General features: G+C 32.6%; 4 protein-coding genes across 4 annotated transcripts; 2 read left to right on the top strand and 2 right to left on the bottom strand.

Moving 5' to 3' along the window:
- Positions 1-446: 446 nt before the first annotated feature.
- P175DRAFT_0427301 (histidinol dehydrogenase family protein) lies at positions 447-1967 on the bottom strand (the record flags this gene model as incomplete). The annotated part of the gene is made up of 4 exons (XM_040893230.1): positions 447-707; positions 768-1467; positions 1548-1597; positions 1635-1967. The coding sequence occupies 4 exons, from the start codon at positions 1965-1967 to the stop codon at positions 447-449; spliced, it is 1344 nt and encodes a 447-aa protein (XP_040756381.1).
- Positions 1968-2427: 460 nt separating this feature from the next.
- P175DRAFT_0539169 (cupin domain-containing protein) lies at positions 2428-3048 on the bottom strand. Its single transcript, XM_040900334.1, has one exon. It carries the CDS (start codon positions 3037-3039, stop codon positions 2491-2493), a length of 549 nt encoding a protein of 182 aa, XP_040756380.1. The 5' UTR covers positions 3040-3048; the 3' UTR covers positions 2428-2490.
- A 246-nt stretch (positions 3049-3294) lies between these two features.
- On the top strand, positions 3295-4240 carry P175DRAFT_0426321 (SDR family NAD(P)-dependent oxidoreductase; the record flags this gene model as incomplete). Its single annotated transcript, XM_040893157.1, has 4 exons — positions 3295-3792; positions 3853-3960; positions 4021-4101; positions 4154-4240. 4 exons carry the CDS (start codon positions 3295-3297, stop codon positions 4238-4240), a joined length of 774 nt encoding a protein of 257 aa, XP_040756379.1.
- Positions 4241-4560: 320 nt separating this feature from the next.
- Positions 4561-6152, top strand: P175DRAFT_0429916 (aldehyde dehydrogenase; the record flags this gene model as incomplete). The annotated part of the gene is made up of 3 exons (XM_040893390.1): positions 4561-5033; positions 5110-5503; positions 5562-6152. The coding sequence occupies 3 exons, from the start codon at positions 4561-4563 to the stop codon at positions 6150-6152; spliced, it is 1458 nt and encodes a 485-aa protein (XP_040756378.1).
- Positions 6153-17186: the final 11034 nt, after the last annotated feature.

The raw sequence follows: 17186 nt of genomic DNA, 5'->3' as shown, positions 1-17186 counted from the left end.
AATCTCACTCCAGCTCATGCGGAGGTCTCAATGATAGCAGATCCCCCGAATGGCGGGAAGATACTGGGAGTAATTAAGAGGTTAATTCAGATACCAATAGGGCTTGTCTACAGATTGGTCAAAATATACACTGGTCACTTGCTGTTTAAATATGCATTGAATTCCCATAGAGAATAGAGTATACATACTGAACAGTGATCTAGACAGACAAGGAGAACGTATACCGGAAAATAATTCTCAACATGGGTCATTACTCAATATCAGTCTATCATCCGCGTCTTTGCAGATACTCTATACAATATCGTACCTAGTCTACAATTGTACAAGTTTGACAAAGACTAAGAGAAGAAATAGGTATTGCCTACTTATACCTTCATATAGCTAAACATATCATTATCCCCTCCATATGCAGACTGTCGCATGAGAGTACTAGTCACTATCATTTCCTAGACATTCTCCCGTTCATATGTCCCAATCCACTCGTATTTTTCGTTCAAATACTTTTGAGCTCGTAGATCCCCAGAGCGGGCATGTCCTTCAAAGTTTTCTGCGCGGGCTGCTCGCCCACACAGCCTACCCAATTCTCCGCTCGCTGTGTCATTTGTCACCTCCTGGTATGTCACAGTGCGAAGGAATTTCCCAACCCAGAGACCGCCAGTATAGCGTGCGGCTTTCTTAGTGGGCAGGACATGATTTGTGCCAATCACCTGTACAGCTTGTTAAAGATGGACTTGGATTGGGGCAACGCAAGAAGAGGGGAAGTATACCTTATCGCCATACGAAACGCAAGTCCTCTCTCCCAGGAACAAGGCCCCATACGCCGTCATTTTCTCCAGAGCCTCTCGGGGACGTTCGGTGAGGATCTGCACATGCTCACTTGCATACTCATCTGCCAGTTTCCATGCTTCGTCCAAGGAATCAACAAGGATGGCTTCGCCATATTGCGCCCATGAGGTTCCGGCCAGCTCTGCAGTTGGCAGGTTCTTCAGAAGTTCATCGATTACGTGAATTGACTGTCTGCCCACTCTCTCCGAGGTGGTGATGATCACAGCCGGGGAGTCAGGCCCATGTTCAGCTTGAGAGAGAATGTCAGTGGCGACGGTAAATGGGTCTGCAGTTTCATCTGCCACAATGAGGATTTCCGTCGGGCCGGCAAACAGATCGATTCCGATTTCTCCAAAGAGCTGTCTCTTCGCCTCTGCTACAAAGGCGTTCCCGGGGCCGGCAATGAAATCCACCCGGGGCATGGTTTCTGTACCGCATGCCATTGCTGCAATGGCCTGAACGCCACCCAGGAGGTAGATCTCATCGGCTCCCGCCAGGTGCATCGCAGCCACTGTTGCATTTGGCACTTGGCCTCTGATGGGAGGAGTGCAGCCAACCACATTAGGGACTCCGGCAACCTTGGCGGTTAGGATAGTCATATGTGCGGATGCCAGGAGAGGATATCTCCCGCCGGGAATGTACCTAGCAAGGAAAAAGGAATCGTCAGTGCTTCAGTCGTTTACTGGTTTATTTTGAAATGGAAAAGAAAAACTGTAACTTACGCTCCTACAGAATTAATAGGAAGTGATTTTTGGCCGAGAAACACTCCCTTCTCATGGTCAGCAGGGTTATATCGATAGTACAGGAACGAAACGCCTTACGGGTTGCATCTCGCATTCAAAGTCCATAATCGAATCCTTCTGAGCCTGGGCAAACTTCCGCACATTCTTCTGGACCTCTTTGATATCTTCGATTGTCTGCTTAGGGCACGCTGCGATGGCGGCATCGATATCTTCCCGGGACAGTCTGAACGAAGCTGGAGACCACTGATCGAACTTTTCGGAATACTTGCGAACTGCAGTATCCCCATTTGCTCGAATATCATCAATCACCCCGCGCACAATGGAGGCGACATCGATCTGGGGCGGACCGGACGAGTTGCCAGAGCTGTTGGGCTTGGTTTTGAGGTATTGTCTTGCCATGTTTGGTAGTCGTGAGGAAACCCGCTTGTGCTTCTCGTTCTCCTCAGTAAGTACCGTCAATTATGAGACATTATATACGTCTGATATACTCTACACGAGTGATATTCACATGGTTGGACTTCTATCGACGTCTTTCGGCTCCACCTCCACAATCTGTCCGAGCAAGAAATTCGGCCTCCAAGTCCGACCCGCTTCGTTGGGCGAAGTAAATGAACATTCTCAGCTCGCAATACGGGGTAGAATACATTCATAGGCTATGAAGAAATATCATGGTCGAGACTAACGGCGTGCTTTTGACCTTTTTTCTATGTTTGGCGCTTTAGATCAAGCTATCGTACGATGTCTCAAAGCTAGTTAGTTGCTCATGTTGCTATACTTCGGAATCTTACAGCATTGTTCGCATCAAAAAGAATAATACAGATTTCTAGATTGTTCAGAATAGTATCATTCGAGTACGCGGTCTAGCTTGTATAATAACATTCCCAACAACAAACGATCCCTGCACGGTTGCTTCGAGGCTCCCTTATTTAGATGGCTTCACATCATCCATCCCACCGCCGTAATCCTCTTCCAGCGCAACTCCATTGAACTGCAATGGCTGAGCCTCCTGAAGTACGTAGAGCATACGCGCCCAGGTCGTGGTACTTGGGTTCCTCCACGCGTGGTTGGTACCTCGTTGGATGCTAATGTCGCCGCGCTTGAGAAGTCGCGTCTCGCCCGAATCAAGAACCAGCTCCACCTCTCCTTCTAGAACAACGCCATAATCGAGACTGACGGTGCGATGCATGGGCGAAATCGAGCCCGGGTTCATATCCACAACCCGTAAAACGGTGCCGCCTGGGATTGCCACCCCGGGGAGGTCGCGAAGGTAGGCCTGGTAGGTGTTCACGTCTTTGCTGTTGGCCAAATCGACTGGAATTTCATTTGTAGCATATCCGAGTGAAAAGCGCGCGCCGTTGGCTAACTGCTGCCACGCAAGGGGTTCGGGGATTTTCTCTTGAAACGTTGTTCGTCCTTGTGAGTCGTGGTCTGTGATGAAGCGGTTGAGGGGGCGTAGGCCGTTGTCTTCCATTTTGTGTGAAATTGTACCCAAGAGCTTCGGAAATTGATAATGGAATCTGGATAGTTTTGTGATGATGGATGTGTGGCTGTCGTGCGTTGTTTATTTGTTTCTTCGTCGGCCGGTGTTCAGCGTCGATCAACATGCATATACGTGGAGCCGATATGGAGTGGAGTGTCGAACAGCAACCTTTGTATGTAGTAGGCACCCCCTTCCTCTGGCAGAGAAACCGTCGAACAAACTCCAAACTCCAAACCGACTCTCGCAATGGCTCCCGCAAAAGTTGCCTTGATCACGGGCGCCTCCAGGGGTGTAGGTGCCGCCATTGCTCGGGCTCTGGCCGCCAACGGCGGGATGCGTGTTGTGATCAACTATAGCTCTGACCCCGGACCAGCCCAGAAGCTGATTCAAGAATTGAAGATGTCAATAGCTCCGGATTCCCAGCAAGATAATGCCAGTCAGCAATTCGCGGCCATAAAGGCCAACCTGGCGGATCGGGGGGACATTCAGAGACTGGTGACGGAGACCATCCAATCCATGGGTCGATTGGATGTGGTAGTTTCCAATGTTGGATGGACACGAATGACCGATTTCATGAATCTCCAGGAGGCAGATTCCGATATGGACTGGGATAGATGCTTTGACATGAATGTCAAAAGCCATTTCCGTCTCTTTCAAGCCTGCAGGGAGCACCTCGAGCAAACCCAGGGCGCATTCATCGCTACTGCCAGCGTTGCAGGAGTCAAACCAAGCGGAAGTTCTCTGGTATGCCTTTGAACCGGGACTGCAACAGCTTCAAGGCTAACTTTTTCCTCGAACTTACAGCCATACGCCGTTACAAAAGCTGCGCTCATTCATCTTGTCAAGAGCCTGGCTATCATAGCCGCTCCTAAGATTAGAGTCAACTCTGTTTCACCAGGAGTTTTATTAACAGTAGGCAAATGAACAGATGTTATCCTTGGCTTATGGCAATCTCACTGACAATTTCTGAAGGATTGGGGCCGTCAATTTCCTGAAGAGAGACTCAAAGCAGTGCAAGAGAAGAATTTACTTAAGCGATTCGCAACCCCCGAGGTAAGTCGCTTGTTTCTTATTAATATTGGACAATGACTAAATATATTCACAGGACGTCGCCCAGCAGGTCAAAGTATTTGCCTTGTCAGAATCCATGACTGGAGTCAATGTGGTTCTCGACGCAGGGTTTTCTCTTTGATAGAATGTGTAGTTTCAATATAAATCCTGTAGATGCTAAATGGGCACACATCTTAGAACACAGGAACATAGTATCCGTAACACCCATCCGCACAGACGGAAAAATAGTGCGAATTACCTGGTATAGAGTATACTTTTCTAAAGAACATAGTTCTCTCCTCCAGACTCGGAATGCGGTCCACTACACCCGATCTCACCTCACACCAGTATACTCCTCCGTATTTATAGATGAGACCCATCTCAGTGAATAGCTAGAAAAAAAAAGAAAGTTATGCTTCTGTTTAGTCTGCCTCTCACAAATCCGATACGAAAGTACTTACAATGGGGGATTTCTGTGTCACCGACAGCCTGCCCGTAACAGTTCCACTAATCATCAATGGCGAGGAAGTAGTCACTACCGATTGCTTTGACATTGTGTCTCCCCTGACAGGCAAGAAGATTTGGTCTTGCTCCTCTGTTTCTCGCAAATATGCCGACGCCGCCGTGGAAGCTGCCTCACAGGCATATCCTATGTGGTCAGCGACGAAGCCCACATTCCGGAGGAACATCCTCCTCAAGGCCGCAGATATTTTAGAACACCGAGCCCACGAGTGTCAGGAATACATGTCGCAGGAAACAGGAGGCACTTTTCCATTTTTAGGAATCAATGTGGACACTTCCTGCGAGATTCTACGTGATCTTGCGGGACGCATAAGTGGCTCTCTCGCGGGCATCGTGCCCATATGCCAAGATGAGGGCACGCATGCCATGGTGTTAAGGGAGCCGTACGGCGTCGTTTTAGGAATTGCACCGTGGTATGCCGGGTTCAATGGCTCTCTGGGATGGCTTATCCCGGTGGAAAGGGACAAGTGCTAACAGTCATATTCCAAGGAACGCTCCCTATATACTCGGCATCCGTGCTATCGCGTATGCACTCGCTGCCGGAAACACTTGCATTCTAAAAGGAAGTGAAGTGTCGCCACGCTGTTTCTGGGCAATTGGGTCAATATTCAAAGAAGCTGGGTTACCCGATGGTTGTTTGAATGTGATCTACCACCGGCCAGAAGATGCTGCAGAAATCACCACTGCCCTTATCGAACATCCTGCAGTCAGCAAAATCAATTTCACTGGAAGCACCGCCGTCGGAAGTATTATTGCCTCCACGGCGGGAAAAAACCTCAAGCCCGTTCTACTAGAACTGGGCGGAAAGTCTAGTGCCATCGTCTGCAAGGATGCTGATCTCCAGAAAGCAGCACAGCAATGTGTGCGCGGGGCTTTTCTGCATGTATGTAGGCCTCCAGTGAGTTCCGGTGCTGGCAGAAGGCTAACAATCTACTTTATAGTCGGGACAAATTTGCATGTCTACGGAGCGCATACTGGTCCACAAAGATATTGCGGAACGATTTATAGATTTGATCAAGAAAGAAATCCAAGATACTCACGGACTAGGAGGCTCTACAGTGACTCTAGCTCAACCGGCCGGTGTCCAGAGGAATCAAAGTCTCCTTTCCGACGCGGCTTCCCAAGGCGCTACCTTACTCCCCAGTCCTTGTGATCAAGAAAAGTTATCCCGGTTCCAAATGTACCCTGCTGTTGCTGTCGGTGTCACTTCCCAAATGAACCTATATCACACCGAAAGCTTTGGGGCATCTGTTAGCTTGATCGTCGTTGAAAGTGACGAGCAGGCCATCTCGATTAGCAATGATACTGAATACGGCTTAAGCGGGGCCGTGTTTACGGAAGACCTAGCTAATGGTCTCTCCATCGCCAAGAGGATCAAGAGTGGTGCAGTCCATATCAACAGCATGACGGTGCATGATGAGGCCGGGCTGCCACATGGTGGTGTGAAGAAAAGCGGATGGGGAAGATTCAATGCCGCATTCGGGCTTGATGAATTTCTCCAGACCAAGACAATCACCTTTCAACAACGTTAAGTAGCTTAATCAAGCTTTCTTGGTGTCTGATATTCGTCCAAACTCAGAGTATTTCCACCTGACTGCATATAGCATCAAGTAAGCCTAGTGAAACTCACTATCTGTCGTACGATTTAGGACTGCAAGTTCCCTAATTGTAGCGGTATGTTCGTCTGAATGACCATCAAGGTGTAAATTAGTCCAACAGATAGTGCTATCTGAGCCCTGACCATAACAATATACGGTGCAGCGATATGATTCCTAAGCCCTAAGTTGCTGGGCAGAAAACACGAGGTTTGGAGAGCATCAAGTGAGATCCGTAACAGCCTCATTCTTCTATTCTAGCGGCACAGGACATATTGGATATGGCAACTATATCTACCTCTGACTTATTCTTCTACCGTGAAGCAAACTTTCCGGCTTAGCGGGATAAAACTCGGTTATTTACTCGATTGAGATCAGGCTAATCGATACGATTCTAATGATCTAGCTACTTCCCCACGCCTCGGTATGTTCCGCTTAGCCAAACGGCAGCAATATTTGCACGAATAGAAGCATTTCCGCTGAATTTAGCTAAATTCAGGCACTAGGGATGATGGAAGGGACGGTTAATCTATGTACGTAGCCTTATTCACTGGGGTTGCTTTTCGCATGACTATATCCCAAAGTCTCTCATATGGTGAGTATGAGTAGGGCTGCGAAAATGAGAGTCTACAACAGTACAAGCGGGTATATACAGATTTTCCCCAGACGTGCAACGTAAAATACAACTATATGCCTGATCCAAATAGCGAGTTCTCTCAGTGTAGGTATGGGAACGTCTTGAACAAATTTCATTCCTATTATAAAGCTGTTCTGTATATACAAGACCGAGTGACTCTCTGTTAACCGTTGGTTCTTGTACCATCTAGCACACACTACAAGGCTTGCCCCTGAGAGCATCAGCCACGGCGTAAAACGCTGGTTTTGCCTGCAGGGTATCATTAAATAATGTAGCACCACCCTGTCCTGCAAATGTATAAGGAACCCAAGAATACGCGTCATCAAAGTCCCAGACGACAATACCAATGCAACGGGGTCCTGAAGCCAGACAGCTTGAGACGCTGTTGTAATACAGTCGGTGATCACCTGATGCCTGGTCCTACCTGACGCCTGATTTTCCCTTACTAACTGTTTTTTTAATAATTTTTAATAACTTATATCTTAACTAATATAGGTTTAATTAAAGCCGTGATAGAAGTAATTAACTTATTAAAAATTAGTAATTTAATTAATTATACTAAGATTGTAAAAGAGTTTAGTATTAATTAGATAATACTATTAAGATACTACTATAGGATATAGCATCCTAAAGACTACTAATATAAGTAATAGTAAGTTCTTACTAACTAATATAAAAAAGAATTAATAAGCTATATTAATAAGCTTATTAAGTAAGGCCTCTTTATATCCTATAAGATACTTTAGAATTTTATAAAGGAAATTACTAGTAAGAAGTCTAGAAAATACTAGTTGTCATGGGGAGCAGGCGGGCAGTAGGTGTAGCTAACAGCAGGGTGTATATTCAGGCTATCTGCATACAGGTACAATAGGTAGGGATCAGGTCAAGATAAGGACATAGCTTGAAGAGCTATAACAGGATTAGGGGTAACATGGCTTAAATATAGGAGTAAAGGTAGATAATTAGGGCAGAATCTAACTAGATAGGTATATAGCTATACTATGATAGTATCCCCTCTCTTAGGCTAAGCTCTAGTAAAGCATTCCTAAAGTCCAGGCTTTCTAGGGTAGTAGTAATAATAAATAATAATATATTTAATAGTATTCTTTAGGTAGCTAGTAAGAACTTTAGTAATAGTAGGGTATCTAACCTATTTAATAATATATTTTAAATATAGGTAGCTATCTTAGCTATAATAATTTTAATAAAAGTTAACTACTTTCTTAACTTTCTATTCCTTAATACTATTAACTTTAATATATAGGGGTTTAATTTCTTCTTATCTAGATAGTAAATCTTTAGTAGTTAGGTATAATAATTTAATATAAAATACTAGATATATTTTTATATTCTTAGGCAGGTCTAGTTTATAAGTATAAGGACTAATAATCTTCCTAATAAAGAAGAAGTTTAGATTTTTCTAATCTAATTTCTTTTAAAGGTATAGAATTATAATATTCTTAATATTTAATTAGATTAATTAGTCCTTAATATAATATCTAGTAGGGTAGTATTTCTAGTTAGTATAGTATTTATAGCAGGCTTGAATAGTAATTATAATAGTATAGTAATATTCTTATATTTACTTTATAATTAGAGTAAATTAATAAATATTATAAGTTTATAAGTAGTAATTAGGTAAGATAGACTTAAATCTTATATAGGAGTTAAAATTATATAAAATAAAGAATAAGAAATATCTAGTAATTTTAAAATTAATATTATTAATAATAAATTTTACTATAAGTAATTATTTAATCTAATTATCTTATAAGTAATTAATATAAACTTATAAATATTATTCTAAAATAATATTTATATATTTAATTTACTTATTAATCTTAAGATAATAAGTAATAGATAGAAGTAATCTTATTTTTAAGATATAATTTAAATATATCTAGAATATTAATATAAACTAGAATCCTTAATTAAATATAATAAACTTAGGAAATCTATAAAATTTCTAAATATAATCTTAAAATAAGTAAGTAGCTTTCTTAATATTATAGGTACTATTATAGGAAATATAGTATTAAAACTTTATTAACTAATTAATTACTACTATAATAGTATTAAAGCCTAAACTTTAGGATAAATATATAATAAAATTAATAAATATATCTTTCTAGGAATTTTTAAATATAAATAAGAAATAGAATACTTTTTAATATCTATTTTAATAAGATATAGATTATTTATAAGTATAGTAATTATAAACTTATTATTTTATAAACTATAATATTCTAGGCTAGTAATATAATTATAATAATAATTTATAAATTTTTAATTTATTTTAATAGCTAGTAACTATACTCTTATAATATTTATATATTAGTTCTATCTTTAATTTTTTTATATTAGGGATATATAATTAATTATAGTAAAATAAGAGTTTAAAATAGTAAGTATACTTAAATAATATAATTAGTAAATAATAATTATAGCCCTTTTCTAGGCTTTCTAAAATATTATTAGGGGCTAGATCTTATTTATAATCCTTATTTAAGTACTTTCTTAGCTATTTAGAGAGCTAGATAGTCTCTTCTTCTTTAGGCTTAAGTAGCTAGAAGTATACTAACTTCCTTTTAGTAGTAGTTTAGAGCTAGATTAATTATAGTATTTACTAGTTCTATAACTTCTTTAAGTATTTAGGTAAGAAATTTACTAAATTTTCTCTTTTTAATATTATTTAACTCTAGTATAGCAAGTATTTATCCCCCTCTTTAGAGAGATCCTATAATCTTCTAATTAAATTATCTAATTTTACTCTATACTTACCCAGGTAATAATTAATTATAAAGTTAAAGTAAGACAGGAATTTAGATTATTAGGCTTATTATTAATTTAATATCTTAATTATTATAAAATACTCTAGATTTCTATAATTAATTATAATTTTAATTAAATACTAGTATTTTTCTAATTCTAGAATCTATTTTTCTAAATAATAAATAATTACTAGTAACTCCTTATTATATATTTTATAATTATACTTAATTAGAATTATTTTTTTTAAGTAAAATCTTACTAGGTATAGAATTCTATTATTATTATATTATAATAATACTCTAGTAGATATAAAGTCTAAAGTATTAATTTTTAAAATAACTAGTTAATTTTAATTAAAGAACCTTAGTATTAATTCCTTAATAAATTTTATTTTTAGTATTTTAAAAGTAGTCTAGTAAGTTAAAGTTTATAAAAATAGGGTTTCTTTCTTCTCTAAGATAGTAATAGGCATAAGAATCTATAAGAATTCTTTAATAAAGTATTAATAAAATCTAGTAAATTTTATAAAACTTTTAATATTAGTAATTATCTTAAGTAATTTTTAATTTATTATAATCTTAATTTTCTTAAGATTTATATAGATACTTTCTCTTCTAATAATAATATTTAAGAATTTAACTTCTAGCTAGTAGAATTTATACTTAGATATTTTTATATATAGGTTATTATTTTTTAGAATTTATAATATTTACTTTAAGTATTTAATATATTTTTTTCTTATATAGCTATAAATTAGAATATTATTTAAGAATATATTATAGAATATATTTATATATTATTATAGAATATTATTTATAAAATATTAGAAGATAGTTAGAGTACTAGTTAGGCTAAATAATATAATTAGGGACTTATATAGCTTAAAATAGGTTTAAAAAGTAATTAAATACTCTAATCCCTTCTTAATATAGATATTATTAAAGATAGCTACTAGATTAATCTTAGAGAAGTACTATATTCTTTATAGGTTATTTAAGATTTCTTTAATTAGGGGTAATAAGTAGTAATTCTTAATTAATATAATATTTAGTTCTTAATAATCTATATATAGGTAAAGGCCATCTCTAGGTTTATTAATAAATAAAATAGAAGAAGTAGTTAAAAATAAGCTAGAATATATAAAATCTTTCTTTAGATTCTCTTCTAGCTATTCCTTTAAAGTAATTAATTATATTTATAATATTAAATATAATTTATTAAATAAAAACTATTTTTCTTCTTAAATCTTAATATTATAATTATATAATTAGTATAATAATAACTTCTTTATTTCTTAGAAATTAAATATATCTTAAAAATCTTATAGTTTTAGAGGAAGTATAGGTAGTAATTTAGAACTAGTATCTCTATACTTTAGTTTTTTATTAACTTTATTTAATAAGATCTAGTATAGTTTCTATACTAGATAGTAGGTATATATAACTAGTACTCTTAGGAATATTTAGTATATTTCTATAAGTATAGAAGATTTTAACTTTAGTAATTCTTTTTATTAATTTAGTTATTTAAGTTAATTTTTCTAAAAAATATCTATTAGGGCCCTTACTCTTATAAGCTTAAAAGATATATTATAGTATTTATAGTAATATTAGTTATTAAATATAGTTATTTAATTAGAGAAATATATTTTTAAATTATATATAGTAAATTAGGCTAGTCCTAGAATAATTAAGTAGTAGGAGAGATAAATAATATAAAAAATAGATTTTTAATTATAATAATTATTTAATAATAAGTTAGCCTCTATATAATAAGTTATTATACCTTCTTCTACTTTCTTATTATAAAAGCTAGATAAGAATATTAGATAGAGAAGTAGAATAATCTTTAATTTATATATTTTTATTTATTAGTAATTTATAAAGCTAACTTCTTTAGCTCTAGAATTAATTATAGTATAAATTAGTATTTTTAGATTTTCTTAATATAATTATACTTACTATACTATTAGATTAGTACATATATAATAGAGATTAGGGGAGTTAGTTAATTTAGTAATAGTATAGGATAGATAGAGTAGTATATCTAGTAGTAAGGGCTTCTATATATATTCTAGTACTAGATAATAATTATAGCCAGGCAGACTTTATTTTTTAAATTAGATAGGGTATTAAGGGAGTATAGTTAGTTAGGTTTCTCTAGGATAGTAAGGTAGTTATTCCAAGCTATAATATAAGGAGTAGGTAATACTATAGTAAAGATTAGGCTAATATAATATACTAGTATATTTATCTATTCTTAAATTTATATAGAGTATTAGTTAGGTAAGAAATAATTTTTTATATAATATATTTTATTTCTATAGTAAAAGTATTTCTTATACTTATATTATCCTTCCCTAGGGGAGTATAGTATATAGCAAGTATAAAATAGATCTATAATATCTAAATCTCTTCTAGACACGGGGGGTATAACTAGGTAACTAGATAGAATAGAACTAGAGAGATTCCTTAGTACTACTAGACTAGAGTAGTAGGAATTAGATATTAGGCAAGAATAAGATACTTATAGCTAGTATTAGTAGTAGTAATTTTCTAGTAACTAGAAATAATTAGTATATTCTTAAAAGTCTTAAAATAGGGCAGGATTATAAAGTAATATATCTTAAAATTTAACTAAAATATTTTAAATTAAAAGAAATATTAAAAAGTTATTAAGTATTTTTTTTTCTAAAATAAAATAATAAAATTCTATAAAATAAGTATTAAAGTCTAAGTTCCTTTATTTCTAACTATAAAGATAGTTTTAAATATTTTAAACTTAATTAAGGTCTCTAAATATTATTTCTAGATAATTAAGTAAATTAGGATAATCTAAAAACTAGAAAATATTAAATCTTATTTTAAGTAAGATTAGTTTATAAGCCTTTCTAGTTAGATATCCTACTATATAAGTTAGTCAGGCTTTAGTAGCTAGGAAATAATCTAGATTAGTATTTATTTTATTATAAATCTATTATATAAAGTAGTAAAAATTAGAATAAGTACTATTAAATTCTTATAAATTAGGAAGTTTCTTACTAAGATAAATACTAGAAAGAAAATTAGTAGAAATAAATATAAGTACTCTTATTATATTAGTTATTATAATTTTAGTAAGGGAGGTATATTTAGTAAGAATAAGAGTAGTAGTAAAAGTAAGTATAGTAAAAATAATAATAACCTATAATATAGTAAATATATACTTAGACTTAATTAACTTTTATTAGATTATTTCTAATTTTTCCTTCTAATATAGTACTACTCCTTTCTTCTTAGCTAGCTTTAGGCTAGCTTTATTAGCTTAGTTTTAGAGGGCATGAATCTCCTTTTTTAGGAAATTAATATATCTATTATAGGACTTAAGGTAAATAATCTAGATAATAAGATTATTAGTAATATAGCTTATAAACTTCTTAATTAAGTCTGTAATTAAGAGTAGTTTAGGTTGTTTTAACATGCTAGTAGTAGCTATACCTAGGGTAGGAGCTATATAATATTACAGGGAGCAGGCAGGTAGTAAGTATAGCTAATAATAGGGTGTATATTCAGGCTATCTATATATAGGTATAATAGATAGGGGTTAGGTCAGGATAAGGATATAGCTTAAAGAGCTATAATAAGATTAGGGGCAATATAGCTTAAATATAGGAGTAGAGGCAGATAGTTAGGGCAGAATCTAACCAGATAGGTACACGGCTACACCATGACACTAGTCTAGGTATTTTATAAAGTATTACTAAGATAATTTTATTTTAATTTATATAATAACTATTAATACTATATAAAAATAAGCTAATTTTATATATAAATATACTCTATATTTTAAGTTATTAAGCTAGAAGATATAGTAATATAAGCTATAGCTAGAGAATATCTATAATATAGATAAAAAAGAATTTTTTATTAAAATATTAGTTAAAAATCTTAAGATCTTCTTAAAGTAGAAATATATAGCTAGAGAAGGGCTTAAGTAATACCTATAAAATAAAAATTATAAGTAAATAATTTTAATTATTTATATTTATATTAATAAAATCTTTCTTTTACTAGATTTTATTTACTAGACTTTTACTAGTAATATATAAGATTCCTAGCTTTAAGATTTTAATCCTAAACTTTATTCTTATTTCTTTATCTCCTCTATAAGTAATTAGACTAATAATAAGCTAGAATATACCTAGTTAATTAATATATTTAATTATAAGACTAAGAATAAAATATATAAATAATAAAGATTTCTTATTCTTAATAATTATAGATCTTACCTTACTATAAAATTTATTAATTATTATAATACTAATAAAATCCTATTAATAATATATTTACTTTATTTAACTTATTTACTATAATTACTTAATATTAGGATCTTTAGCCCTCTCTCTACTATTTATAGCAAGAATCTTAAGAATTTTCTATATAAATTAATAGGCCTTAATTATATTATTAAATAGGATTTCTTCTACTTCTTCTAGCTAGTCTAGAAATAAGTCTTATTAATAAAAAATATTCTTTTTTTATAGTAAATTATAGAGATATAGCTACTAAATCTAGAAATAATTCTAGTTTAATTTAATAAATAGAATAACTCTAGACCTTTTTTAAGTAATTTTTTATACTCTATCCTATAAATAGAGGACTAATAAAAGATTAAGAAGTTTTTAAATTAAGTTATTACTAATATATATAATAAAAATATTAAGAAATTAAGCTTAATAATATATTATCTCTCTATAAAGAATATTATCCTAAAATTATATTATTAAAGCCTTAAATCAGCCCTCTAGAATAAGAAAAAAAAATATTAATATAAAAAACTCTTATAATTTAAGCTTATAATTTCTAAAAATAGTAGTATAGTTTTTTACTCTTCTTAAAAAGTTTAGCAGGCTTATAATCTTTAAATATAGAAAAATAAAGTTATATAACTTACTAAGGTATTAAAGAAATAAGAGAAGGTCTATTAATAGCTTATTAAAGAGGAGAAATAATACTTGCTTAAAGAGTAAAAGAAAAATTAAGTATCTTAATAAGAATTATAGCTACTAGAGGTAGAGTAAAAATAATAATAAAAGGAGGATACTTACCTAGTAAAGGAAGTAGATTACTAGCTTTAAAATAATTTCTAGTAAGTAAAGAAGTCTCTAAAGAAGGTTTCTAAAACTTTATACTAGTAAAAATCTATAAAAACTAGGCTAATAATACCTATAGAAGTCCTAGAGGCCCCTTTAATAGTAAATTATTAAGGCTGTAAGATCTGGCTCCTATAGTATTTTTAGACTAATTAAAAACTATATATAGAGTCTTAATAATAACTATATTTATCCACTAAAAGATCACGCGATAATAATAATTATATATGGTTAAATTACTTCATATTTAATATTGCTGGTGGTGGTGAAATCGGGCGTCAGGTGGGACCGGGCGTCAGGTGATCACCGACTGTTGTTGAATTAAAGGGGTATCTCGTGATGTACTTAGTAAGCAAAGGGGGGGTTATTACCCTATATTAAGGCCTTAGGCAAGCACATAACCCCCCAACAGACACACACATCAATATATACAATCACCTACTTCCATTAAGCTACCCCTAAGATCATTATATATCCAATAATTAAGAGTCTCATTTTTGCTTAAAGCATGTAAATCTATACTAACAACCCCTATTAAAACCTACTAATTATTAAAATACTAACAACCCCTACTAAATCTATTAATTAGTAAAATACTAAGCGCAATGCCTCTAACTACTAATAATAAAGATAATATAGTAAGGCTTACTAAGCAAGAAGACTAGCTAATATAGTAATCCTTATTTAAAGTACAGGCGAGAGACAATAATCTATAGAAAATAATAAAAGGTAATAAGAGTTATCTATAATAACTTACTAAATTAATTAAGGATAATAAAAAAACTCTACTAGTAAATAGTACTAGGAGTTCTATAATATTATTATAAAATTTTAACTCTAAAGTAGTACTCTATAAAATAGAAATAGATAAGTATAATTATTAGATTATAAAATTTAGAAAACTAAAAAATTAGATCTAATATATTATTTCCCTAAAGGTCTATTACTTCTACTACAAGCCAATAGAAACCCTAGAAGAGTGGTACCTTAAATTAAAAGAATACATAGCAGTTAATTAAAGATAAATTTAAAATATAGCCTATAATACCTATATAAAGGTAATCCAACCCCTAAAAGGTAATCTAGTTAGTTAGTTAAATAACTAGGAATTTGCTATTTAATAAGTAATTAAAATAAACCTTAGAGTTATAATATTACTACTAGATTAGGTAGAAGACTTCCTAAATATAATATATTACCTAGCTCTATCCTAGACTACATCCTATTAATTAGATTATAAAAAGAAGATACTAGCAGGAATACTATTATTCTATACTATAGTAAATAACTTTTATAATACTATTAATGCATTCCTATAATAGCATAGTAAGACTAGTAGAGGGGCTTTTAGACTAACATTCATTATTAAAGATATAATAAATATAACTAGTAATAAAGAAATATCCCTACTACAAGATAAGGGAATAAAATATAAGTATAAATATAATAATATAGGAAGAATAGATTCTAAAAGGAGTATTTCTAAAAACTTATATTAGTTATATAATATATATTCTTAAAAGTATAAATAAACATGATACTTTTATCTATTCCTAGAAAAAGCGCCCAAGAACTTCAAGGAAAGGAATATAATAAAAAAGCTGGTTAATATATAACTTAAGATAAATAAGGCCCTAACTAAAAAGGTAGTAAAGGAGCAAGAATAAAATAAACAAGATCTAGAATAATTAGAAGGAAGAAGTAACTAAGGAGTAGATTAAATAAAAGGCAGGAATAAAGATAAAGTTAAAGCTTTATTTAATACCTAATTTAAAACTATACTATATTTATTATAGTACTCTATTATTCTTAACTTAGGATTATTAATTTATATATTTAATAATTTATATTAATTTAAGTAATATATAAAATTAATATAAAATAACTATATATAGGTAGGAGACTTAAAAATACCTATTATAGGATATAAAGATATTAGTATATAGATTATAACTTAAAGAGATAAAAATATAAAATATAGCTATATAATTCTTAAGAATATGGCTTACTATAAAGAAATAGTATATAATCTAGTATTATTTATATTACTAAACTAAATAAGTATCTATTTTAAGAATAATCCTAACTCTAACCTACTCTATATATCTAAAGGTGCAGTAGCAGCCTATCTTGATAAGAAATATAGCCAATTTATAATAGAATATAATAGCAAACTATATAATATAACAGGCCAGGCAATATTCTAAACTATTACTAGTATTAGAGATGTAAAATAATAGTATTTATATCTTGGATATCCAGGACTATAGGTATTAGATTACCTAGTCAAGAATACTAAGGAGGTAAGGATTAAAAGACCTATTATAGTAGAATATAATATTTATAGTATAGTAAAAATAAAGTAAAGAATTAACTAAAAAGATTATATTATTATAGAAGAACTAGATCTATAGTTAGTAATTAATTTTTA

This window comes from Aspergillus ochraceoroseus (genome assembly GCF_002846915.1).
Source record: "Aspergillus ochraceoroseus IBT 24754 chromosome Unknown P175scaffold_1, whole genome shotgun sequence".
NCBI classification, from domain to species: Eukaryota; Fungi; Ascomycota; class Eurotiomycetes; order Eurotiales; family Aspergillaceae; genus Aspergillus; species Aspergillus ochraceoroseus.
This window is presented reverse-complemented; position numbering and strand designations above follow the sequence as displayed.

What these genes read in the sequence shown, in the direction of transcription:
- P175DRAFT_0539169 (XM_040900334.1), bottom strand. Translation starts at nt 3,039, where the DNA reads ATGGAAGACAACGGCCTACGCCCCCTCAACCGCTTCATCACAGACCAC.